The following is a 25,175-nucleotide window of genomic DNA, read 5'->3' as shown; positions in this document are numbered from 1 at the left end:
AAAAAAAAAAATGAGAAGGGAGCAGAGGAGGTTAGGATGAGCACAGAAACTGCTTTACTCAGGACAATGGCTATCACACAAAGTGTAGAAGCAAACTGAAGCGATATTTTTCTACACAAACCTGAACAGCTGAAATTGCTTCCAAAGAGTTATAATTCAGGGTTGCTGGTACCTGTGGGGAAATCTACATAGAAAGAGTAGCCAAACTGAGGCCTGATGTACTAGGTTAGGCTAGGCATTTAAGAGAAAGCAACCATTAAGATGAGTAAACACACTGAATAATGACCAAAAGTTACCGATTTACTGCCTTGGATTTTATTTTATACACAGTAAACATTTCTGAAAGCATTTTAGAAACAGGTTGGCCTTGTAGTATAAGATGAAATAAAAAATATCAGAAATTAAGCCATGTCTCAAGGTTTAAAAGAAAAGGAAGAAGAGGAGCCAGCCCTGAAAGATATGAAGTACCTCGAGGACCAAGACAAACAAAAAGTGTCTCAGTTTGGTTCACTTTCACAACACTGTTTCCTACCTTTTTAGGAGAGAAAACCCCAAGGGTTCCTCCATCTTCCCGAATGGCAACTCCCATCTCAGCCAACAAGGCTTCTCTAGAAAGAGCAACAAGCATATCAGAATCACAGTACTAAAATGATAAGTAAATCAGTCTAACATGAATTGGAAGGTAAAACAAGCAAAGCAAAAACAATTATCTATGTTTAAAGTCAGTAAAACAAATGTGAAAGAATCTACTTAACCCTTCATCAAAGAGAAATTATCTTTAAGAGAAATAGTACAAAGTAAATTATGTTCCTGTCTTATGTAAAACTGTATTTACCCAAATAGGAACTTTGTCACATCTGACTTTGGAAGCAGAAAATGATTCATAAATAATATGTCTATTAATATTAAAAAAAAGAAGAAAGGAATATGCCCTGAAGGCAATACATTCAATTAAAGGAGCCATTTCTTAAAAATCAACAAAAGCAGTCAGAAAGTAGTTCTGATATGGGGAGTATTATCTATAAATGTGGTTTTCTCAAATGTCATGTTCCCATGCCCACCATCACATTGATTTAACAATTTTAGCTTAAAATCTCTACAATAAAGAAGAAAATTCTGTTTCATACATTCACTTTATCAGCACATTAGCACTCACTTCTGCCTCATCTTCCAGGAAGCAAGAAGAAACTAACATTAACTAAAATGTACATATTTTTAGCAACTATTTTATTCTTATTATTTTTTGGCCATGCCACACAGCATGTGGGATATTATTTCCCCGACCAGGGACTGAATCCATGCTCTCTGCATTGGAAGCACAGAGTCTTAACCTCTGGACCACCAGGGAAGTCCCTAAAATATCTATTTATTCCAACAGCAAAAGTATTATTTGAGGTCCTGTTCATTCTTAGGGTAGAGAATCAGGAGGTTAAGATAAAATACAGATTTTAAAAGTTGGCGACTGAAACTACTTAACCTCTTACCAAAGAGGTTTTAGGAAAAGTCACTCTGAAAGACAATAATCAGAACAGGTTTTTTTCCTCTGGGCTTTTATTAAAGGCAATCTTTTTGCAAATTAAGAACTCATTCCTCAATATCTTCAATTTTTATATGGATCCCTAGCAACATGTAGTAGGTAACTAAGAACAAGACTGCCTAGAGAATATTCAAATATCTGAATTTCACTTCAGAGTGTGAATCTGGCCAGAAGTCCCACACAGGTTTTGTTTGTTGGTTCTGTATTTGGGAAGGAAAGGTTGTTTTTAACTTCTATTTTATCTTTTCTTACTACAAACGTAATCCAAATTCCCCAGATATTTTAGAAACATTCCAGAGTTTAACTTCCTGACCTCTCCATCCTGATGGCCTCTGTTTTACGCAGCTTCTCTTCCCAGGTTTCATTCAACTCAGCAATGATCTTCTCTGATTCCTAAGGAGGAAGTCCACAGTTACAGTGTTAAAGAGTCTTGTAAGTTAACCTTCTGTGCCTAGGAAGGATGGCAAGAAGCAGATGATGCCCTCAGAGCATGTGAGGCAGAATCTAGTATGATGAGGTGTTTTGGTTTTTTTTTTTCTCTCTTACTATATAAAGAAAGAAATCAGCCCCTGATACATTAATTCCCTTTAAGTCCTAATAAAAATACCTTTACAGTGCAAGAGAGAGAAAGAGAGGGTGTATGCGTGTGTGTGTGTGTGTGTGTAGAAGAAAAGGTAATACTAAATCTCCAAATGCAAAGCACTATTTCTAACAGCTACATCTACTAAAGAATAAAGCTCTCTAAGGTATTCATTGTTTTTTGTTTCACTATAATTTCACCACAACACTGAAGGGGTTTAGAATATTCTTCACTAAAATATGATATCTTGGCACACTGAGTATTTTAAGCCCGGTGATTTAAGAAATGGTACAAGTAGGAAGGAATCTCTGACCTCCTAAAGCTAGTCGTAAGACCCTCATGAGATATAACCTTCCTACCCCTGGAGGAATGCAGCATCCTTATTTCTAGAAGATGAAGGAACACTAAGAAGAATCTGAACAGACAAACCTTGGTAAGTCTCCCCAGGTTGCTACAGACAGACATTGTTTTATTGTGCTTCGCTTTATTGCACTTCGGAGAAGGCAATGGCACCCCACTCCAGTACTCTTGCCTAGAAAATCCCATGGACGGAGGAGCCTGGTAGGCTGCAGTCCATGGGGTCGCTAAGAGTCGGACACGACTGAGCGACTTCACTTTCACTTCACTTATTGCACTTCACATGTAAGGTGTTTTTTACAAATTGAAAGTCTGTGGCAACCCTGCATGTAGCAAGTCTATTGGTGCCATTTTTCCAACAGCATTTGCTTACTTCATGTCTATCACACTTTGATAATTCTTGCAATATTCCAAACATTTTCACTGTTACTACATTTGTTATGGTGACAGGTGATCAGTGATCTTTGATGTCACTACTCCAATTTGCTGAAGGTTCAAATGACAACATTTGTTAGCAATAAAGTATTTTTCAATTAAGGTATGCACATAGTTTTTTTTAGACATAAAGCTACAGCACACTTAGACTACAGTATAGTGTGAAGTTAACTTTTATATGCACTGGGAAACCAAAAAATTTATGTGACTCACTTTATTGTGCTATTTGCTTTACTGCTGAGCTCTGGAAGTAAACCAGCAATCTCTCTGCGGTGCCAATACTCTTAGCTCAACTCCCCCTTGTTCTATCACACTTTTCCACCACTTTTCACACTTCACCAAGTGTGTATGTTTAGTCACTCAGTCATGTCCGACTCTTTGCAAACCCATGGACCAAAGAGCCCACCAGGCTCCTCTGTCCATGCAATTCTCCAGGCAAGAATACTGGACTGGGTTGCCATTCCCTTCTCCAGGGGGATCTTTCTGACCCAGGGAACAAACTCAGGTCTCTTTCATTGCACGCAGATTCTTTGCTGTCTGAGTGACCAGGGAAGCCCTAGCATAAAAATGCTCACGTTTAACACTTCTTTGGGTCTTCATTTCCTTATGAAGTCTTCCATGTCACACAGTTGTTGCTGTTTAGTCACTAAGTCATGTCTGACTCTTTTGTGACCTCATGGACAATCTCCCACCAGGGTCCTGTGTCCGGGGGATTTCCCAGGCAAGAATACTGGAGTAGGTTGCCATTTCCTTCTCCAGGGGATCTTCCCAACCCAGGGATCAAACCTGCATCTCCTGCATTTGGCAGGAGAATTCTTTACCATTGAGCTACGTCATGTAAACAAATACTAAATAAATTTGTAGACTTCTCACTTGTTAATCTGCGTTTTGTTACAGAAGCCCCAGCCAAGAACCTAGAAGGGTAAAAGGAAAGATATTTTTCCTCCCCTTCTACACAATACCCCCTTGAACACAGCCCAATTCCCAATATAGAAAGGTTTCATATTAATCTCATCTGAAGGCATGTAGCCACTAGTGAGACAATTTTCCATCTCTAGCTGAGTGTTTATTATGTGCCAGGAACATAAGGACTAAAACATGTTTCCTGATTTCAAGGAGCTTACTGTATAATACGGAGAGAAAGAAGTAACCATTATTCATTCATTCAGTAATCATATATAACCTCATTACATGCCAAGCCCTGTTCTAGGTAACTACAGATACAGCAGGGAACAAAATTCCTACCTCTCATGAGACTTATATTCCAGAAGAGAGACTGCGATAATCAATCCATTTTAATCAATAAGTCAAGTTTATAGAATGCCAGACTGAGATAAGAGCTTTGTAGAAAAATAAAGCAAAGAAAAGAGAGAAGGTAGGGGGAGAAAGCAATCTGCAGTGGGGCTGGCAGAACTGGGCTCACTGACAAGGTTCTACACGAGCAGACAAAAGGAAAGAGCATGGGTGTGTGAGGGAATAGGTGGGAAATGCCTAGTATTTTCCAGGAACAACAGCAAAGCTAGAGCAGCATGTTGCAGGACTGTGATGGGAATGGTAGGAGAACAGCAGGCAGTTTGCTCAGTGTTGGAAATGAAGTGCTCACAGGTCTGCCAGAAGGTGGATGAGTCAAGGCTGAGTGATATTCATACTGTGAATGAAGGACAAGCAGGAACTGTTCAGGCAAAAAAAAAAAAAAAAAGGAGGAAGAAGGGATACGAAAAAGGGAGATGAGCACATGCAAAAAGCAGGAGAAAATGCTAGTCATGGATATGAAATTAGAAACTCAGATGATGATGATGATGATAACGATGACAAGATAACAGTAGCGCTCGTGATTCAGGATGAGAAGTCTTCATAGTTCAAAAAATATTTCAAATTCATTTAACAGGCTATTTTACAAAGCCTCTGTGATCCCCCAACATAACTATTAATAATTGTTGCTCAGTCACTCAGTCATGTCTGACTCTTTGCAACCCCATGCACTGCAGCATGCCAGGCTTCCCTGTCCTTCACCATCTCTCGCAGAGCTTGCTCAGACTCATGTCCATTGAGTCGGTGATGCCTTCCAAGAATCTTGTCCTCTGTCATCCGCTTCTCTTCCTGCCTTCAATCTTTGCCAGCATCAAGGTCTTTTCCAATGAGTCGGCTCTTCACATCAGGTGGTTAAAGTACTGGAGCTTCAGCTTCAGCATCAGTCCTTCCAATGAATATTCAGGGTTGATTTCCTTTAGCACTGACTGGTTTGATCTCCTTGCAGTCCAAGGGACTCTTCTCCAACAACACAGTTTAAAAACATCAATTCTTCAGCGCTCAGCCTTCTTTATGGTCCAACTCTCACATCCATACATGATTACTGGAAAAACCATAGCTTTGACTATATGCACCTTGGTCAGCAAAGTAATGTCTCTGCTTTTTAATATGCTGTCTAGGTTCATCATAGCTTTTCTTCCAAGAAGCAAGTGTCTTTTAATTTCATGGGAGCAGCCACCACCTGCAGTGACTTTGGAGCCAAAAAAATAAACTCTCTCATTGTTTCCACTGTTTTCCCATCTATTTGTCATGAAGTGATGGAACTGGATGCCATGATCTTAAGGTTGTCTGAATGTTGAGTTTTAAGCCAGCTTTTTCACCCTTCTCTTTCACCTTCATAAAGCAGGTGAAGTTCCTTCTTTGCTTCTGCCATAAGGGTGGTGTCATCTGCATATCTGAGGTTATTAACATTTCTCCCGGCAATCTTGATTCCAGCTTGTGCTTCATCCAGCCCAGCATTTCACATGATGTACTGACTCGGAATATAAGTTAAATAAGCAGGGTGACAATATACAGCCTTGACATACTTCTTTCCCAATTCTGAACCAGTCCGTTGTTTAATGACTGGTTCTAACTGTTGTCTCTTGACCTGCATACAGGTTTCTCAGGAGGCAAGTAACATGGTCTGGTATTCCCATCTCGTTAAGAATTTTCTCCAGTTTGCTTTGATCCACACACTCAAAGGCTTTAGCATAGTCAATGAAGCAGTAGTAGATGTTTTTCAGGTATCCTCTTGCCTTTTCTATGATCCAACAGATGTTGGCAATTTGATCTCTGGTTCCTCTGCCCTTTCTAAATCCAGCTTGAACATCTGGAAGTTCTCAGTTCACATATTGTTGAAGCCTAGCTTGAAGGATTTTGAGCATTACCTGCTAGATGTGAAATGAGCACAACTGTACGGTAGTTTGAAACCGGTAGTTTGCCCTTCTTTGGGATTGGAATAAAAACTGACTTCTTCCAATCCTGTGGACACTGCTGAGTTTTCCGAATTTGCTGGCATATTGAGTGCAGCACTTCCACAGCATCATCTTTTAGGACTTGAAATAGCTCAACTGGAATTCCATCACCTCCACTAGCTTTGTTCATAGAGATGCTCCGTAAGGCCCACTTGACTTCGCATTCTAGGATGTCTGGCTCTAGGTGAGTGATCACACCATCATAGTTATCTGGGTCATTAAGATCTCTTTTGTCTAGTTCTTCTGTTTATTCTTGCCACCTCTTCTTAATATCTTCTGCTTCCGTTAGGTCCATACTGTTTTTGACCTTTATTGTGCCCATCTTTGCATGAAATGTTCCCTTGGTATCTCTGATTTTCTTGAAGAGATCTCCAGTCTTTCCCATTCTATTGTTTTCCTCTACTATCTGCATTGATCACTGAGGAAGGCTTTCTTATCTCTCCTTGCTATTCTTTTGAACTCTGCATTCACATGGGTCTATCTTTCCTTTTCTCCTTTGCTTTTTGCCTCTTTTCTTTTCTCTGCTATTTGTAAGGCCTCTTCAGACAACCATTTTGCCTTTTTTGCATTTCTTTTTCTTGGGGATGGTCTTGACCACAATCTCCTGTACAATGTCACGAACCTCCATCCATAGTTCTTCAGGCACTCTATCAGATCTAATCCCTTGAAATGTATTTCTCACTTCCACTGTATAACTGTAAGGGATTCGATTTAGGTCATACCTGAATGGTCTAGTGGTTTTCCCTGCTTTCTTCAGTTTAAGTCTGAATTTTGCAATAAGGAGTTCATGATCTGAGCCACAGTCAGCTCCTGCTATTGTTTTTACTGACCATATAGAGCTTCTCCATCTTTGGCTGCAAAGAATATAATCAATCTGATTTCGCTATTGACCATCTGGTGATGGTCATCTCTTGTGTTGTTGGAAGAGGGTGTTTGCTATGACCAGAGCATTCTCTATACAAAACTCTGTTAGCCTTTGCCCTGTTTCATTTTGTATTCCAAGGCCAAACTTGCCTGTTACTTCAGGTATCTCTTGATTTTCTACTTTTGCATTTCAGTCCCATATGATGAAAAGGACATCTTTTTTTGGTGTTGGTTCTAGAAGGTCTTGTAGGTCTCCACAGAGATGTTCAACTTCAGCTTCTTCCACATTAGTGGTTGGGGCATAGACTTGGATTACTGTGATACTGAATGGTTTGCCTTGGAAACAAACAGATCATTCTGTAGTTTTTGAGACTACACCCAAGTACTGGTAATTTTAAACTCTTCTGTTGACTATGAAGGCTACTCCATTTCTTCTAAGGAATTTTGTCCATAGTAGTAGATATAATGGTCATCTGAATTAAATTCACCCATTCTGGCAAATGTAATGTAGTTAATGTAGGTGACTATTAATATAGTTAATGTAGAATTGTAGAAGAGTAGAATAGTTAATGTAGAGAAGTATTAATATCTACATATAAAGAAACTATGAAGATTTAATACAATAATGCCCTAAGGCACCTGGCACTTGGTTTTCTAGAATGAGGAAGAGAGCATGGTAAAAGCCCAGAGTAAAGACTCACGGAAGCAACTACAAAAGCAAAGGAGTTCAGGAGCCAGAAGAAACACAGGAGGGCATGATGAGGAGAAGGGTGATGATAATGGCAGAGGAGGAGGAGCAACAACGAACAAAGAACAAAACTTATAACACTCAGAAAAGGCCTGGGCATCAGGGAGGGAGGTAGAAAGGGGACCATGTAGGAGGTACTCAGAAATGAGTCTGTTACAAAGTGCAAGAAGCTACAGCCAGCCTACAGTGGAAGGCAGGAGGGCAGAGACAAAAATCACCTGAACTGGCTCTCATTAACCCCCTGAACACACTCACAGGCTGAAAGACTAGAATAGCTACCTGATGGCATCTCTACAGTCCTCCAACAGGAATGAACAATCTGCAGTGCAAAGGCCACTCCACAGCCAAGTGAGGAACTACAAGCTGCTGTAGAGGGCCGGCAGCCAAGAAAGGCACACAATTCCAAAAGAGGACGGGCAGGAAAGGAAGCGTACTGAGTATAAAGTGGTCAAGAACCTGTCTAACTCACCACCAAAGTTATTCAATAGCTCAAATAGGGGTGCATTAATGCTTCTGCAAATGACTGTCAAAGGGCAAGTACAGTACAAGCAGGCCTCATAACCTGTAAGAGTCTCAGGCTTATTAAAGAGAGTTGGATAGAAACCTTCACATTATGTGGCAACTTCAAAAACAAAGGCACAGGATAACAAGATGCCCAAACCACAGCACCTGCACTAGGGCTTATTTTATATACTGTGGTCCACAAGCCACACTGATGTCAGTTATAAAACACAAACTGACCCATGAGATGCTTGAAATACATTTTTTTTCTGATTGGTTATTTTTAGAGAAGGAGTATGTCAGAGCTGAGATTTATCTGGCTCTGTTAAAGTATAAAGAGCCAGATATTTTGGGGCAACTGTAAACTCACCCCAAGGAAGCAAGTTACTGTCTAGGAATCCTCTTACCATCTTGCTGCCAACTCTGGTGTGACCTCTCTAATTTTACTCACCATCTGGAGGGTAAGTCAGAATATGACCTCCTTGTAGGAAAGAGACTTAAGGAGTAAGCTGGGGAAGGGACTACTTTCATTCTTTCATTATAGCTTCAAGCTGCAACTTTTATGTTGTCTAGAAAGTTATTTTTTTTTAACTCTGAGGAAACAATGTTGAGTGTCCTTTAGCAAAACTTTAGAGCTAGAAGAAGCCACTTGTTCCTGAGACATTCTAGAAACACACAGAAACTAAGTGACTATCCTCAGGCCACATTTCTCCCAGAGCCAGGTCTATGGCTGCGTTTCCTGTGTGTTCTTCTTCCAACTAAGGCAGAATCCACAGGCTTTAAATAAGATATTCTATGAGATAGCTCACCGTAAATTAAGAAAGAGAGAGGAATATTCTTTCTTCAAGGCTAAATAACAAACTTAGTATAAATGAAACAGAGATGCCAACAGGATGGTAGCTTCCAGTCTGAGTCACCAATTCACTCTGCAGGCAGGCCTGGCACATGAGTGTCCAGCACTGCCTATAACTTATTCTAGAAGCTGAATTTAAGATTAAACTGAATTGGAATTCATGCTTTAGAAATGAGGAGTCAGGGAGAGACTCTTCAAAGGTCTTCCTTCCTACAGGTACTGTACATTAAAAAAATCCTGAAAAAACAGAGTGACATCAGGAACATTTTTTAAGCTTGCAGGCATGCTGGGCTCAGGTATCATTTACCTTTGATCTCACATCATGTCTGTCTGGCTATCTGTACAGCACTGGCTATTAAGTCAGTTCATAATGCTGAACACAAATAAATCTTCATCATGATCAGTTAAGATGGCAGACAAGTCCACAGAGCAAGTCAGAAACATTTTCCCAGAAAAAAAAAAATTATAGTTTAGATTGAGATATTTAAATAGGTAAATGCTTACTACATGGAACATTCCTTGAAGCCATCAGATAAGTTTTACTGTACTGAATGCAGCCTGCTTTGTGAGTGAGCAGCTCCAAGTGTGGGGCCCTCAGGCTGCTGAGCACAGAATTTACCCTTGCGTGCTTCTGTAATGGATATCTGTGGATATTTATAGTCTAAAAGCCTGAGCAATGGCACTCACAGTGCTGACACTGATGCCAGACTAATAAACACCAGAGGCACCACCTAGTAGCTATTGCTACATATTTAAAACCTTCTTAAGTTGGAATCCAAATCAAGGATACAACATTTCAACTCACTTTGAGGTGCAGCTAAAAACAGAAAGCAGTTACATTTTACTCTCTTTGCCAGAGATGTGCAGAGGGCCCTGGGTATTTATGATGGGTAATCTGGGTCTCTTCCACATGGAAACAGGATATTTAATGAATGAAGCAATAGTAATGCCCTGTGTAAAAGTATTCTACCAACTGATCCTTTTTTTAAAAAGTCAAAAGTAAAAAGAAACAAAGGGATATAAAATGTTAGGAAAATGAATGACCCTCCTGTATTACTGTTTTCCATTACGGTATTTTTCTCCTACAGTGTCATGTCTTAAGAATGCCATTCCTTCACATTCAGAACAATGAAACGGTCTCCAAAATGAGAAATCTGCAAGCATTTCTATCTTGCTCTGTGAACACAGGATGTCATCTGCCTGCAGCATTAAAATGCAGGTCTGCTGACATGGAATTCTCACCATTCACAAACTAGGAGCAGAACTACGGTGCTTACACTACTACCATGCTGCATTAAAAAACAAGACTGAATGCAAAACCATAAAGAAACTATTTTCTAAAGCTAGTAAAAATAGGAAATGTCATTTAGATTGGCTTAAAGGAGAATTAAAACAGAGAAACTTATTTCTGCTAAAAGTAATAATACAGTTTTGTTTTGGGTGGGAAGTAGGGAGGCTGGGGAGGGGGTTCCTTGAATAAAGACAGTGTCATTCCCTAGAAACTATCTGGAAGATACTGGGCGACTTAACACTTAAAGCATCTGGTCCACATCTTGACTCCTAACATTCAACATTATTTTCAGTTGGTTCCATTTAGCAGTTGGGAAGAATTTTTTTCATACATGAAGTGTTTAAGGAAGTATAATCTCATTTGTACATTAGGTAAGATTCAAATAGTAAGACTCCAAATTCCCAAAGAAAAATGACATTTTATAATAAATGACAGATTCCATTTTTCCTTTCCACAGAATCCCTGCATGTTGCCACTGGCCTGAAGAGAACCCTACACAGCAACTTTGTCACTGATGCCTCTCATGATAAAATACAGAAACAAAAAACAATTCTTGCATAGGCCTTCACTAACATCTTCAGTAAAATTCCAAAGTCAATTTTACAATAGCAGAAATTATCCTTTTCTTTGCAATATTTAATGAAAAGATTTCTCACTCCCTGTCCCTTTGTCAGGTGTTTCAGAATTTCCCCCCTTTCCACTAACAAATCCTGAAGGAAGCAGCAAGATCATTACTTTTGTTTCTGAAGCACCTTATGTTAGAAGTAACTGAAATGCCAAAGAAAAGGTAGGCTGATTAACAGGCAGAAGTCAATTCTTTAACATCTTTTGCAGCCTCATCTGCAAATCAAAATGGAAGCATCAACAATTATCAAGCTAAACTCCCTTATAGCAAAAAGGTTCAGCAAACTTTTTCTATTGTTAACCTGTCAAAGTGTGTCACTGTTCCCCACGGTCCTTGAATGAGCAGCCGTGGTGGAGAATGCTGAGTGCATGTGACGAGGACTGCTCGCTGGGCACAGGGCTGCAACCACCCAGCTCCTTACAGTTTCTTTGCCCTCCTTGCTTTTCCCAACCTGGTCTCTTGAATACAAAGGCCACAAGGGACAGATCAAACTCTCATCCTGGAAGTGACAAGCAGGGAAAGAAAAGGCATTTGTGTTGCTGTCACGATGATGTGATGGATGGCACCACAGGTGACAACTGTCTGCTCTCATTGTAGTCATAGAGGAGGAACAACGTTCATATTCACGGAGAGAGACAAGAAAGTACCTCAAAGAGTCAGCCACTGGGTGGCATGGCGGGTGACCTGCACACATGGGACTCCAGTACATGGCACCAGCACGAAGATCCATGACCTGTGTGCACCTGCACAGGAGGGGCAGCCCTTCCACTGCAGTGATCACAGCGCTTTCTATGAACTTCCAGAAAATATAATTTCACGTGTCTCTGAATAAAGCTGGTATAGCTACTCAAATGTGTAAACCTTCTTTTGATTACATATTTTACTAACAGAAGCCGATTCTGCTCTTTGTGGAATTTCATCTTCCAAAGAAACCAAATGTTTAATTAATAGTATCCAATGAAATTTCTAACTAAACGATTTCACCATGACTTATAAACTATGGACACATCTACTTACAGACATGACAGATGGACACACCTACTTATCAGTTACCTTGCCTGACCAAACTCTCACCTGCGCATGCAACTCTCCCTCCCATCCCTGCCCAGCCATGTAAGACTCAAGCATTCTGATGAAAAGAAATTAATCACCTTACATAGCAGTAATTTCAGGACACCTCTGAGAGTTAGAAAGTTCTTTCATGTGCTGAACCAACATCTCAACGGTTTCTCATCCTTACTCTGCCTTGTAGAATGACATAGAATACCTTCCATTGAGTCTGAGTAGGTACTACCTACCTTCAGACGTTCGATGGCTTCCTCTCCTCCAGGTGTAGACATGATTCTCTCCTGAATACTGGTCACAGATGTTAAGCCCACCTGACTATTGAGTGAGCAGGAAGATGGAGATGAAGTAAGGGACCCCATGGATGCTGTGGAAAAATTGCCAGGACGTTGATTCTCAGAGGCTAGCAAGTACCTATGCTTATTGTTCTGAAAATCTTTCAGATCTAGGGAAAGAAGGGAAGGCAGAAAAAGTAGAAAAGAGGAAAGGAGCAGAAGAAGAAGAAAGACAGGAAGGAACACCAGTGTAAGAAAGGAGAGCATTAAAGCAGCAAGACAAAGACAAGTTATGATACGAAGACAAGTTGTAATTGTTCTAGATGGCAGTTCTCAAACATGACTGTCTTGTTTTTAATACTGGCATTGCAGAGGTTAAGAACTGCTCCTAAATTTAGAAACTAGAAAGTCCAGTGTGGGTTAACACTGTATCTGGTAGAGGGACACAGAGCCTCCAAGGACACTGCTTAAGCTCTGTCCCCACAACCAGGCTAACCTGCCTTCCATCCCATCCATGGTTCCAAATTTCTAATGTCTTAGGTTTACACAACTGTTAAATGCCAATAGTTCTAACAGAAAAGGAAAAAAGATGATCATTTATCTATCAATATCAGTACATATCAGCCTGGCCCAGTAACTTAAGGAACTCAGGAAAAACTCCCAAGAAAATGTTACATAAAAACAAAAATCTGAGCACTTAGTAGTGTTCTTTGTATGCTAACAAGGATTTTTTAAATATACCTTTTTAAAAAAAGGAGAGGTAAGTGCAGAAACTACAGGAGTCTTGTATAAGTCCTGGCTAAGAACTCAGGGCTAATTACCTCAACAGGGATGAACAATGAGCGATCAATGAGCAAATTATTAAATCTGGTGTAGCTCACATTCATCTACTGGAGCAAGCAAAAATTAAGGCTGATTATCTACTAATTTAAGTAAGGCTCTCACTTTGCCTAACAGAATGACCATGAGTCACTGGGAAGCCGAGCTCCTAGTATGATATGCAAGTTTTAGGGAGATACTTTAATTTACTTAAGTCTTTAACAGAATTCTAAGTTCTGCTTTTAAACTTAGTTTTGGTAAAAAGAGCCACAAACAACAAATCCATTAAATTGCCATTTGTACTTTTCTTCATTAGTCACCTTTCTCCAGTAGGCACCAGAGGAAATCCATAAGTACTGGTGCATTCTTATTTTTAAATTAGCTCATGTTTATATGTAAGAAAATCTACACTGCTCAAAATTCATATCAAAACTAAGTAAGTTTTCCTTAAAGGATATGAGTCAATACAAACAGTCAGAAAAAATCTTATTAGCTTTCTCTGAGTCTATCCCACAGGAATTTAGTCAAAGCCAGGTTCTGAATCCCCTTAAAACCAGTGGTTGCTTCAAGACAGTTTGAGAACCACCATCTGCAAAAATAGAACATAGGAAAACAAGCAGATTTTAAAAGGGAGGGTGGTAGGAACTGTTGCAAAAAATTAGCCATCAGGTGGTGCCAGCAAGGTGGGAAAGAACAGGATGGAAGGTCCAGCTGACACATGCAAGCCCTATAAGTCATTAAGTGCAGTGATCGAAACGGAAACTCAGTTGTCAGGGCTGCTCTCCTGCACGGGCACAGAATTAAAACTCAGTCATGCATAGCTTTTTGGGAGATGCCACAACTGCTCAGAAAAAGTGAGGCAACAAGCTGGCAGCAGCAGCACCTGCAGCACAAAAGCAAGAACAAAGGGTGTCTTTCCCACACGAGAACCAGCTGGCTTCAGAAATCTCAGACAGAGCATTTCCGGTCCAAGAGTCGCTGTGGGTTAGGACATTACAGGGCCTTCGAGGCCAAAACTCAAGACAGCAGCCAGGGCTGCACCGGGCTTCTCCTGCATCTGCCAAGTCCTATCACATGACCTCCCATAGAAACAAACAAATCAACAAAAATCTAAAACTGAATCACCCCCAAATGAAGATTCTTCATTTATTCTAATACTTTCCTGATGAATTAGCTTAAAAGGGTGATAGATATGGAGAGAGTAATGAGGTGTGATCCCTTTATAAAAAGTCCTCATTTCAAGCACACATTTTTGACACCCAGGTTTTAAAAAATTTAATTCGTATTTCATGAATGAGGGAAAAAGTTTACCTAATCATCAAGTAAGCTGAGATCCAAGATCTAGAGGAAATATGCCTGGAATAAGCACAATGTGCTAATCCAACATCACAGAGCTACTCCAGCACAGAGATTTGGCTAACTAGAAGTGACTTCTTTCAATTATATATACACTAAGGCTCAGAGTTAGACAGCTATTTTAAAAGGATTTTTCTAATAAGTAATCAGACCCTGAGGGATCAAGAGGCCAAAAAAGGTGTCATAATGATTAAAAATGAGGGCTCTTATCCAGTCTGACCACACAGAAACCACGGGATCTCATTTAGTGCAAACTAGCCACTCCAGGCAGTGGTGTCCTCGTTGGCAAAATGGGCAAAAAAGGAACTTTGTGTGAGTCACTAACAGGTTTAAAAGAGATAATATATTCAAGATACCTGTGTTTAAAAGAGATAATATATTCAAGATACCTGGAACAAGTCCTGGCACATTATAAACATTCAATACATGTGAGCTGCTGTCATCACTACTATCATCATCTATGAGTTTGGATTCAATTTAATCACACAAAGCTGAAGTGGAAAAACTAAAGAGTAAAGCAACAAGAGGTTTTTAAGTCTCTTGACCTAATTTAAGCCACAAACTGAAATTTAGCAAAGTCTGCTTTGCTAATGGAAAAGGACAAAAATAGGAATAATTTCTAAATCTACTATGCTCTGTCTGGGATTTCCCTGTTAGGATTGCTGACATGCAAAGCTCATCTTAAGGCTGATCCAGCAGAGGCAGAGTAGCAAGTCAGAGTACTGGAAACCACCAATACATGAGATACACACATTTGCCTCCACTTCCCGAGTAATCATCGATCAATGGATCAACTGAAGGTAAGCAAGAGGGAAAATACAAAAAGGGTCAAAGTTCAGGTTCAGCAGTGACAGAGAGGGAACAGAGCAGTATTTGGTATTTGGGAAGCTGAAAATAATTAACACTTAGAATAACATACTACCATTTTACAAACTGTATGTATTCCTTTAAATTCAGGTGTTAATCAGTAAGAAGAACTAAACTAGAAGAGGCCTTGAAAATCTTATTAGAATGCCAAATAATAATATTAATCTGAAACTCAAAAAATAAAAATATGCTTTATTGAGTAAATTCATATACTATTATACTGAATTTTCTAGTTAACTCCCTCAGGAGAACTTCTGATTAGACATTTTGTAGGCATATCACTGAGGTTAGAGAGTCATTTTAAGACAACATTGTAAGACTCTCTGGAAGTCTAATTCTTGAACTTGACAGGATTTGGTTATTTGCCCCTTTACAAGTTTAGAAGGAGTGAGTTGGGGGGCATTTAACCACTCAAAGGTAAATCTTATCTGAAAGGAGACTGGAATGGTGGGTTTCTTGCAAATATATTCAGTATTACTACTACATTAATCCAAAGAAACACAAAACACAAAAACGAAAAACTGAAGTAACAATTTTATGAAGTGATTAATTTTGCAATGAGAATAAACTTAACATTCCAAATAAACTTCATTGCTGATCTAAAATAGAAATCCAATTAAAAATATAAGTAATGATATGTAATGTTTTAAAAAGTAATTTCATGAGTTCAAAACCTGATACATGGGTACATAAAAGAAATCCGGAGATCATTTTCAATGAGCTTTTGGGGTGGGTGTGCTGCACAGCTTGTGGGATCTCGGTTCCCCTGACCAAGGATTGAACCTGGGCCATGGCAGTAAAAGCCAAAAATCCTAACCACTATGCCACCAGGGAACTACCCTCAATGGGCTTCTTAAAAAGTTAAGAAAAAACAAAAAAACTCTCTGTCATCAAGTTTCATCAAGTTCATCAAGGAATAGATTTTGTGTTGGTCCTTAATTCACTTACTATCAATAATATCTCCCAGCCCCTGAGCACGAAGAAGGTCCTTCAGCCGTGTCACCTCCTCCTTTAATTCACGAACCAGTTTGGCATTGGGGTCCTCATTGATAACAGCATTACATTTAATTTGTTTTGCACGATCTGCATATCTAGATCCAAAAAGAAGACACATTTTTGCCATTCCTTAAATGTTCTACTTGTCATAAGTAACATACCATTATTTCTAAAAACAGCTTGAGTGTTTACACATTTTACGAGCCTTAGTAAAAATACATTTGTAGAAAGCATTATTTTTAGTACCTTATAAAGATGTGGGAAAAGGCTCTAATGAATCTACGTGATTTCCTCAAGATTACAAAGGAAGTAAATATCAGAGACTAATATCGAAATAAATATCGAAACTAATTTATTAGACTATATAGTGTTTCTTCCATTATATCAAAAATATTTTGATGAGAGAAGAGTTGAAAGTTCCAGATTAATGTAATCGAACCTAATCATATACAAAACTATCCTATTAGTGAACATTCTGTCAGTAATTTTTAAAATATGACATGTACTCATAACTTTATTACTTTTTATGATGTGAGTGAGCACTTGTATAATGACAAACACGAGAAGGGGACACTTCTTTTTATTGAAAATATTGTAAGAAGTTTTTGCTATTATTTAAAAGTTATCTAAAAATCTCACTAGAGCAAATTTAATATCTTTCCTATGAAAAAGTTCCTGCTTTTCTCAATGAAACTGAAAAGTATAAACAGGTGTGTGTGTGTCTGTGTGTGTGTGCGCGCGCGCGCGCGTGTGTGTGTCCTCTGTTATAAAAAGGATGGGTCATTGTTTACTCAAGCAACTACCCACATAGCATAAGACAACCCATGACCTAACAAGATGACTTACGGGGAACACTGTGTTTTCGTTAACTATTGAGATCAAACAGGAGTACCTCAGAGTGCTCAAAGTTTCATCATAGTTGATATCAGCTGGGCTCAGAGCAGCAACCATTGCAGTCCGAGAATTGCCACCTAAAAAGATGAATCATGATTATCTCAAATCATACTTGTTTTATAAAAAACTTTATTGACTGTGTCAAATCAGACAGCAAAACCTCAGATTCTAAGATTTAATCAGTAAATTTTTGAAATGTCCCCAGGCCAGGTATGGTTACATGTAAATCTTGGTGTCTGAATGTCCTGTGTCCAGTTTCCCTAGACACTCCACTAGAGCCACTCTTAATGATACAAAAGTCACTGGTGACATGAACAGCCATTCTCAGTCACTTCCTTCTATCAGCAACATGTAACACAGCTAATCACTCCCTCCTTATCAAGAAAGAGGGAAAGGGGCTAAAAGAACAGTGAATGACAGGTAAAAAGATCCAAAAACATCAGCAAAGAGGAGTTACATCTGATTACATGCCCCTCAAATGAGCATGGGGTTTTCAAAAAGGAACAACAGTTTGAAGCAGGTGTGTGGTCAGATAAACAACAACTCCACAGTTCATGTCCTGAGGTAAACAAGACATGGGAGCAAACCCTGATTTAAAGGTGGGCAATAATATCACAGGAAAGATATTAAAGATGCTCACTAAAAGTAGCACCTTGGCTACTCTATTAGCAAAGATGGCAGAGCAGGAAGACCCTGAGCTCACCTCTTTCCACAGGCACACAAAATAGCAACTATTTACAGAGCAACTATTGGTAAGAAAAATCAAACGACTAGCAGAAAAGTCCTAAAACTAAAGAAGGAATCACAAGGAGACAGGTAGGTGGGGCAGAGATACGGAATAGTCAAGACCCACAGCCCTGGGTGGTCAAGCCACAAATGAGGATAATTACAACTGCAGAGGTTCTCCACAAAGAACAAGGGGTCTGAGCTCCGCATGGGCTTCTGCACCAAAAAGGTAAGCCCCCAGAATGTTTGGATTTGAAGCCCAGCGGGGCTTATTTTTGGGGAAGCCAGAGGACTGTGGGAAAAGAGACTCCACTCTTAAGGAGTACACACATAATCTCACGTGCCCCGGGACCCAGGGCAGAAGCAGCAACCTGAAAGGAGACTGGATCAGACCCCTAGGCTGATCCTGGAGAACAAGAGGCAGGAGTGCTCCCTGGAGGCAGCCAATTTTGGGAGCTAGTTCTACCACAAGGACACTGGTACAGAAAGTTCCACTTTGGAATTCTCCCTCTAGCTGATGAATGCTGGGACTTGCCTCACCCACCAGCAGTTCTGCTGTCTTAAGACCCCAGAACCCACAGCCACCCAGTCCTATCTACCTGAGTGCCCAGGACCTGCGCCCCACCCTACATGAGAGCACTGGCACTAGCCCCAGCCCCAAGGACCTACAGTCAGAGACCCTAGGCCCTAGCTGTGCCCACCAACAGGCTGGCACTAGCCCCAGGATGTCCTGGGCTCCAGTCCCATCTGCCAGCAGGCCAATACCAGCTCCAAGACACCCTGGACCCTGCAGCTACTCCAGGACCTAGCACTACTCACTGGCATGCCAACACCAGCTTTGGGACACCAGATTCTGCAAGCATCCTGTTGGGAACTAGCCCTGCCTGCCCGCAGACTGACAACACATCCAGGCCCTCAGCCTTGTAACCACCCACTCCAGAACTCAGCCCCACCCATCAATGGATGGCAGCCTCCACACAACATAGGGCCTGGAAACCAACCAGAACCGGGGTCAGCCATCCCTCCCAGATGTCCCACAGCAGCCAGCCTGCCACAACAGAAGGAGCCATGCAGCCCAAACACGGGACACCCCTAGAGCATACAGTTCTGGTGATCAGAGGGAAGTGCACTGCTAGGATACACAGGATGTCTCCCACAAAAGGCCACTTCTCCAAGGTCAGGACACATAACCGACCTACCAGATACACACAAATAAAAACAACAAATAGGCAAAATGAGGCAGCAGAGAAATATGTTCAAAACGAAGGAACAAGATAAAACCCTGGAAGAACTAAGTGGAAAAGGCAATCTACCAAATAGAGAGTTCATGGTAATGATTGTAAAGATGTTCAAAGAACTCGGGAGAAGACTAAATGAACAGAGTAAGAAGATAAAAGTTTTTAACAAGAGTTAGAAAATATAAAGAAGAACCAAACAAAAAAATGAAGAACACAATAACTGAAATGAAAAATACACTAGAAGGAATCAACAGTAGATTAGATGAAAAAGAGGAATGGATCAGGGAGCTGGAAGAAGGAATCGAGGAAATAACTAAGGCTGAACAGAAAAAAGAATAGGAAGAAATGAGGATGGTTTAAGAGACCCCTGGTACAACATCAAGTGTACAAACACAAGGCTGCCCACGGAGAAGAGGGAGAGAGAGATATAATAGATGAAAACTTCCCTAACCTGGGGAAGAAAAAAGACATCCAGGAAGCACAGAGAGTCCCAAACAGGATCAACCCAAAGAGAATCACTCTAGACACATTGTAATTAAAATGGCAAAAATTAAAGATAAGGAGAGAATATTAAAAGCAGCAAGGGAAAAGAAACAAGTTACTATAAGGCTCTCAGCTGACTTTCCAGAAGAAACTCTCTAGAAGAGAGTGGCACAACATATTTAAAATGATGAGAGGGGAAAACCTATAACTAATAATACTTTAGCTGGCAAGGCTTTCATTCAGATTTGATGGAGATATCAAAATTTTTACATTTAAGCAAGAGCTAAAAGAGTTCAGCACCACCAAATCAGTTTTACAAGAAATGTTAAAGGAACTTCTCTAATTAAAAAAGAAAAGGCCACAACTAAAAACATTAAAACTACAAAAGGAAAAATCTCATTGGTAAAGGCAAATATACAGTAAAGGCAGTATATCAGTCATGTATAAAGCAAGTTGGAAGGTTAACAGACAAAAGTAGTAAAATCATCTCTATCCTCAATAAAGAGTTAAGGGATACACAAAACAAAAGATGTAAAATACAATGTTAAAACATTAAACATGACTTGAGGAGCAGTAAAAAGGCTGGGTTGTTAAAATGCATGAACTTAGATCAATAATTCAAAATAATCCACATATAAAGACAGCTAAGTACAGTGTGGGACATACAGTGAAGAGCTACATAACATCTTTGTATGGTAACATATAGTTAAGTAGACTTATTGGTGACTTGTTTGAAATGCATAGAAATACCAAATCACTTTTTGTGTAACAGGAACTAACCTAGCGTTGTAGGTCAACTATATTTCAAAAAAAAACAAACAAACAAACATGGAAAAAGAGAACAGACTTGTGGTTACCAGTTTCAGTGATTAGGGCAGAGGGGAAATTAGATGAATGCAGTCCAAAGGTACAAACTTCCAGTTATAAGATAAATAAGTACTAGGAATATAATCTATAACATGATAAATATAATTAACACTGAAGTATGTTATATATGAAGCTGAAGCTCCAATACTTTGGCCACCTGATGCAAAGAGCCGACTCATTAAAAGAGACGCCGATGGGAAAGATTGAAGGCAGGAGGAGAAGGGGATGACATAGAATGAGATGTTTGGATGGCATCACCAAATCAATGGATATGAGTTTGAGCAAGCTCCAGGAGATAATGAAGGACAGGGAAGCCTGGCGTGCTGCAGTTCACGGAGTTGCAAAGAGTTGGACATGACTAAGTGACTGAACGATGGCCATGTTATATATGAAAGTTGTTGAGTTCTCATCACAAGAAAAATTATTTTTCTATTTCTTTAATTTCTTTAATCTATACAAGATAATGGATGTTCACTAAACTTATTGTGATAATCATTTCATGATGTATGTAAGCCAAATCATTATGCTGCACACCTTCAATTTATACAGTTCTGTATGGTCAATTATATCTCAAAAAAACTTGTAAAAATAAGTAAATACAATTAAGGTAAGCAAATTCATCCAACTTTAATCAGGAGTAAAAATGAAAAAAGAGAAACATCACTAAAGTTAGTAACAGAGATTATTCTTTTCAAAAAGCAGACACACAGGAAAATGAACCACAAAGATAATTGGTAAACAGCTTCAAAAAGATGATTACACACCTTTAAAAAGATGATTACATACCTAGATTTTCTCGAAGGAGCCAAGTAAGTACAGAATCTCTGTAGGGAATAAAATCAGTTTTCTTCTTCTTCTTACTCTATTAAACAGAAAGAAATAGCCTTAGCCTTTCTTAGCATTGTTAGAGAGGAATAATTCAGATGGAAGGCAAACCAGTTTAAAATTTCCAAGTAAATTAAATTACAGTGAGGTGCCATCACTGTTGAAATTTAACACTCACAGCTTCAGTTCTTCACAAAACCCAAAGCTCATTCAATAAATAATTATTTATTATATTTTATTCTGAAAAATTTACAGTATTCACAGCAGTTCGGAGAATAGCCTAACGAACTACCATATATCCATCACGCTGCTCTGACCATTATCAATATTTCACCAATCACATTTCAATTTCACTCAAAGTCTTTCTTACATTTTTTTCTTTCTGAACCATTCTGGAGGAAACTGCAGACCCTATGCCCTTTTATCCCTAAACACTTCAGCAGATAAGGACATTTTCTTACACATCCACAGTTCAATGACCAAAGTCAGGAAATTTAACACCAATATAACACTACTATCTAATATCCTGTCATTTATAGCTTGTGTAGGGCTCTAAAGCAATGGTTTTTTTTAATATCATCTAATGCCAAACTTCAAATAATAATTTTTACTTTTGCAGAGGGGCAAATATGAATCTTGTGCATTACAGGTTGGATGTGTAGGAGCAACTCATTTAGTTAATAAATTTATCTGGTCAACCACAAAATCATCAAGGGGGTTATTGCATATCTCGTAACTCTTACATTGTAATACACATTAGATTTCTTTTTTTTTTTTTTTATAAATTTATTTATTTTAGTTGGGGGCTCATTACTTTACAATATTGTAATAGTTTTTGCCATACATTGACATGAATCAGCCATGGGTTTACATGTGTTCCCCTTCCTAGACCCCCCACCCACCTCCCTCCCCATCCCATCCCTCTGGGTCATCCCATTGCCCCGGCCCTGAGCCCTTGTCTCATGCATCGAACATGGAATGGTGTTCTGTTTCACATATGATAATATACATGTTTCAATGCTATTCTCCCAGAACGTCCCACCTTCACCTTCTCCCTCAGAGTCCATAAAATTGTTCCATGCATCTGTGTCTCTTATTCTGTCTCGCATATAGGGTTATCGTTACCATCTTTCAAATTCCATATATATGCATTAGTATACTGTATTGGTGTTTTTCTTTCTGGCTTACTTCACTCTGTATAATGGGCTCCAGTTTCATCCATCTCAGTAGAACCGATTCAAATGTATTTTTTTTAATGGCTGAGTAATATTCCATTGTGTATATGTACCACAGCTTCCTTATCCATTCGTCTGCTGATGGACATCTAGGTTGCTTCCATGTCCTGGCTATTGTAAACAGTGCTGCGATGAACATTGGGGTACACGCGTCTCTTTCAATTCTGGTTTCCTCGGTGTATATGCCCGGCAGTGGGATTGCTGGGTCATATGGCAGTTCTATTCCCAGTTTTTTAAGGAATCTCCACACTGTTCTCCATAGTGGCTGTACTAGTTTGCATTCCCACCAACAGTGTAAGAGGGTTCCCTTTTCTCCACACCCTCTCCAGCATTTATTGCTTGTAGACTTTTGGATAGCAGCCATTCTGACTGGTGTGAAATGATACCTCATTGTGGTTTTGATTTGCATTTCTCTAATAATGAGTGATGTTGAGCATCTTTTCATGTGTTTGTTAGCCATCTGTATGTCTTCTTTGGAGAAATGTCTGTTTAGTTCTTTGGCCCATTTTTTGATTGGGTCGTTTATTTTTCTGGAATTCAGCTGCAGAAGTTGCTTGTATATTTTTGAGATTAATTGTTTGTCTGTTGCTTCATTTGCTATTATTTTCTCCCATTCTGAAGGCTGTCTTTTTACCTTGCTTATAGTTTCCTTTGTTGTGCAAAAGCTTTTAATTTTAATTAGGTCCCATTTGTTTATTTTTGCTTTTATTTCCAATATTCTGGGAGGTGGGACATGGAGGATCCTGCTGTGATTTATGTCGGAGAGTGTTTTGCCTATGTTTTCCTCTAGGAGTTTTATAGTTTCTGGTCTTACGTTTAGATCTTTAATCCATTTTGAGTTTATTTTTGTGTACGGTGTTAGGAAGTGTTCTAGTTTCATTCTTTTACAAGTGGTTGACCAGTTTTCCCAGCACCACTTGTTAAAGAGATTGTCTTTTCTCCATTGTATATTCTTGCCTCCTTTGTCGAAGATAAGGTGTCCATAGGTGCGTGGGTTTATCTCTGGGCTTTCTATTTTGTTCCATTGATCTATATTTCTATCTTTGTGCCAGTACCATACTGTCTTGATGACTGTGGCTTTGTAGTAGAGCCTGAAGTCAGGCAGGTTGATTCCTCCAGTTCCATTCTTCTTCCTCAAGATTGCTTTGGCTATTCGAGGTTTCTTATATTTCCATACAAATTGTGAGATGATTTGTTCTAGTTCTGTGAAAAATACCATTGGTAGCTTGATAGGGATTGCATTGAATCTATAGATTGCTTTGGGTAGTATACTCATTTTCACTATATTAATTCTTCCAATCCATGAACACGGTATATTTCTCCATCTGTTTGTGTCCTCTTTGATTTCTTTCATCAGTGTTTTATAGTTTTCTATATATAAGTCTTTTGTTTCTTTAGGTAGATATATTCCTAAGTATTTTATTCTTTTTGTTGCAATGGTGAATGGTATTGTTTCCTTAATTTCTCTTTCTGTTTTCTCATTATTGGAGTATAGGAATGCAAGGGATTTCTGTGTGTTAATTTTATATCCTGCAACTTTACTATATTCATTGATCAACTCTAGTAATTTTCTAGTAGAGTCTTTAGGGTTTTCTATGTAGAGGATCATGTCATCTGCAAACAGTGAGAGTTTTACTTCTTCTTTTCCTATCTGTATTCCTTTTATTTCTTTTTCAGCTCTGATTGCTGTGGCCAAAATTTCCAAAACTATGTTGAATAGTAGTGGTGAGAGTGGGCATCCTTGCCTTGTTCCTGACTTTAGGGGAAATGCTTTCAATTTTTCACCATTGAGGATAATGTTTGCTGTGGGTTTGTCATATATAGCTTTTATTATGTTGAGATATGTTCCTTCTATTCCTGCTTTCTGGAGGGTTTTAATCATAAATGGATGCTGAATTTTGTCAAAGGCTTTTTCTGCATCTATTGAGATAACCATATGGTTTTTTTCTTTCAATTTGTTAATGTGGTGTATTACATTGATTGATTTGCAGATGTTAAAAAAACCTTGCATTCCTGGGATAAAGCCCACTTGGTCATGATGTATGATCTTTTTAATATGATGTTGGATTCTGTTTGCTAGAATTTTATTAAGGATTTTTGCATCTATGTTCATCAGTGATATTGGCCTGTAGTTTTCCTTTTTTGTGACATCTTTGTCTGGTTTTGGAATTAGGGTGATGGTGGCCTCATAGAATGAGTTTGGAAGTTTACCATCTTCTGCAATTTTCTGGAAGAGTTTGAGTAGGATAGGTGTTAGCTCTTCTCTAAATTTTTGGTAGAATTCCGCTGTGAAGCCGTATGGTCCTGGGCTTTTGTTTGCTGGAAGATTTCTGATTACAGTTTCGATTTCCGTGCTTGTGATGGGTCTGTTAAGATCTTCTATTTCTTCCTGGTTCAGTTTTGGAAAGTTATACTTTTCTAAGAATTTGTCCATTTCTTCCAAGTTGTCCATTTTATTGGCATATAGCTGTT

At 39.1% G+C, this 25,175-nt stretch overlaps 1 protein-coding gene across 30 annotated transcripts in view; it reads right to left on the bottom strand.

Annotated features, from left to right (window-relative positions):
- KIF1B (kinesin family member 1B) overlaps positions 1-25,175 on the bottom strand; it is a 169,969-nt gene that overhangs the window by 89,983 nt on the left and 54,811 nt on the right. For 15 of the 30 annotated variants that reach the window (XM_081489388.1, XM_081489387.1, XM_081489405.1 and 12 more), the window contains 6 exons: positions 21,430-21,505; positions 17,328-17,406; positions 16,388-16,530; positions 12,356-12,489; positions 1,851-1,930; positions 533-608 (listed from right to left, as the gene is read on the bottom strand). In XM_081489388.1, the coding sequence (XP_081345514.1) occupies positions 533-608; positions 1,851-1,930; positions 12,356-12,489; positions 16,388-16,530; positions 17,328-17,406; positions 21,430-21,505 (588 nt within the window). Of the gene's footprint in view, positions 1-532; positions 609-1,850; positions 1,931-12,355; positions 12,568-15,324; positions 15,367-16,387; positions 16,531-17,327; positions 17,407-21,429; positions 21,506-25,175 lie in introns of all 30 variants that reach the window. The other 15 variants (XM_081489381.1, XM_081489383.1, XM_081489389.1 and 12 more) reach the window with 3 other exon arrangements.

This window comes from Giraffa tippelskirchi, chromosome 5, assembly GCF_054371585.1.
Source record: "Giraffa tippelskirchi isolate mGirTip1 chromosome 5, T2T-mGirTip1v1.2.pri, whole genome shotgun sequence".
Taxonomy (NCBI): domain Eukaryota; kingdom Metazoa; phylum Chordata; class Mammalia; order Artiodactyla; family Giraffidae; genus Giraffa; species Giraffa tippelskirchi.
The sequence above is the reverse complement of the archived record's forward strand: the minus strand, read 5'-3'. Positions and strand labels throughout refer to the sequence as shown.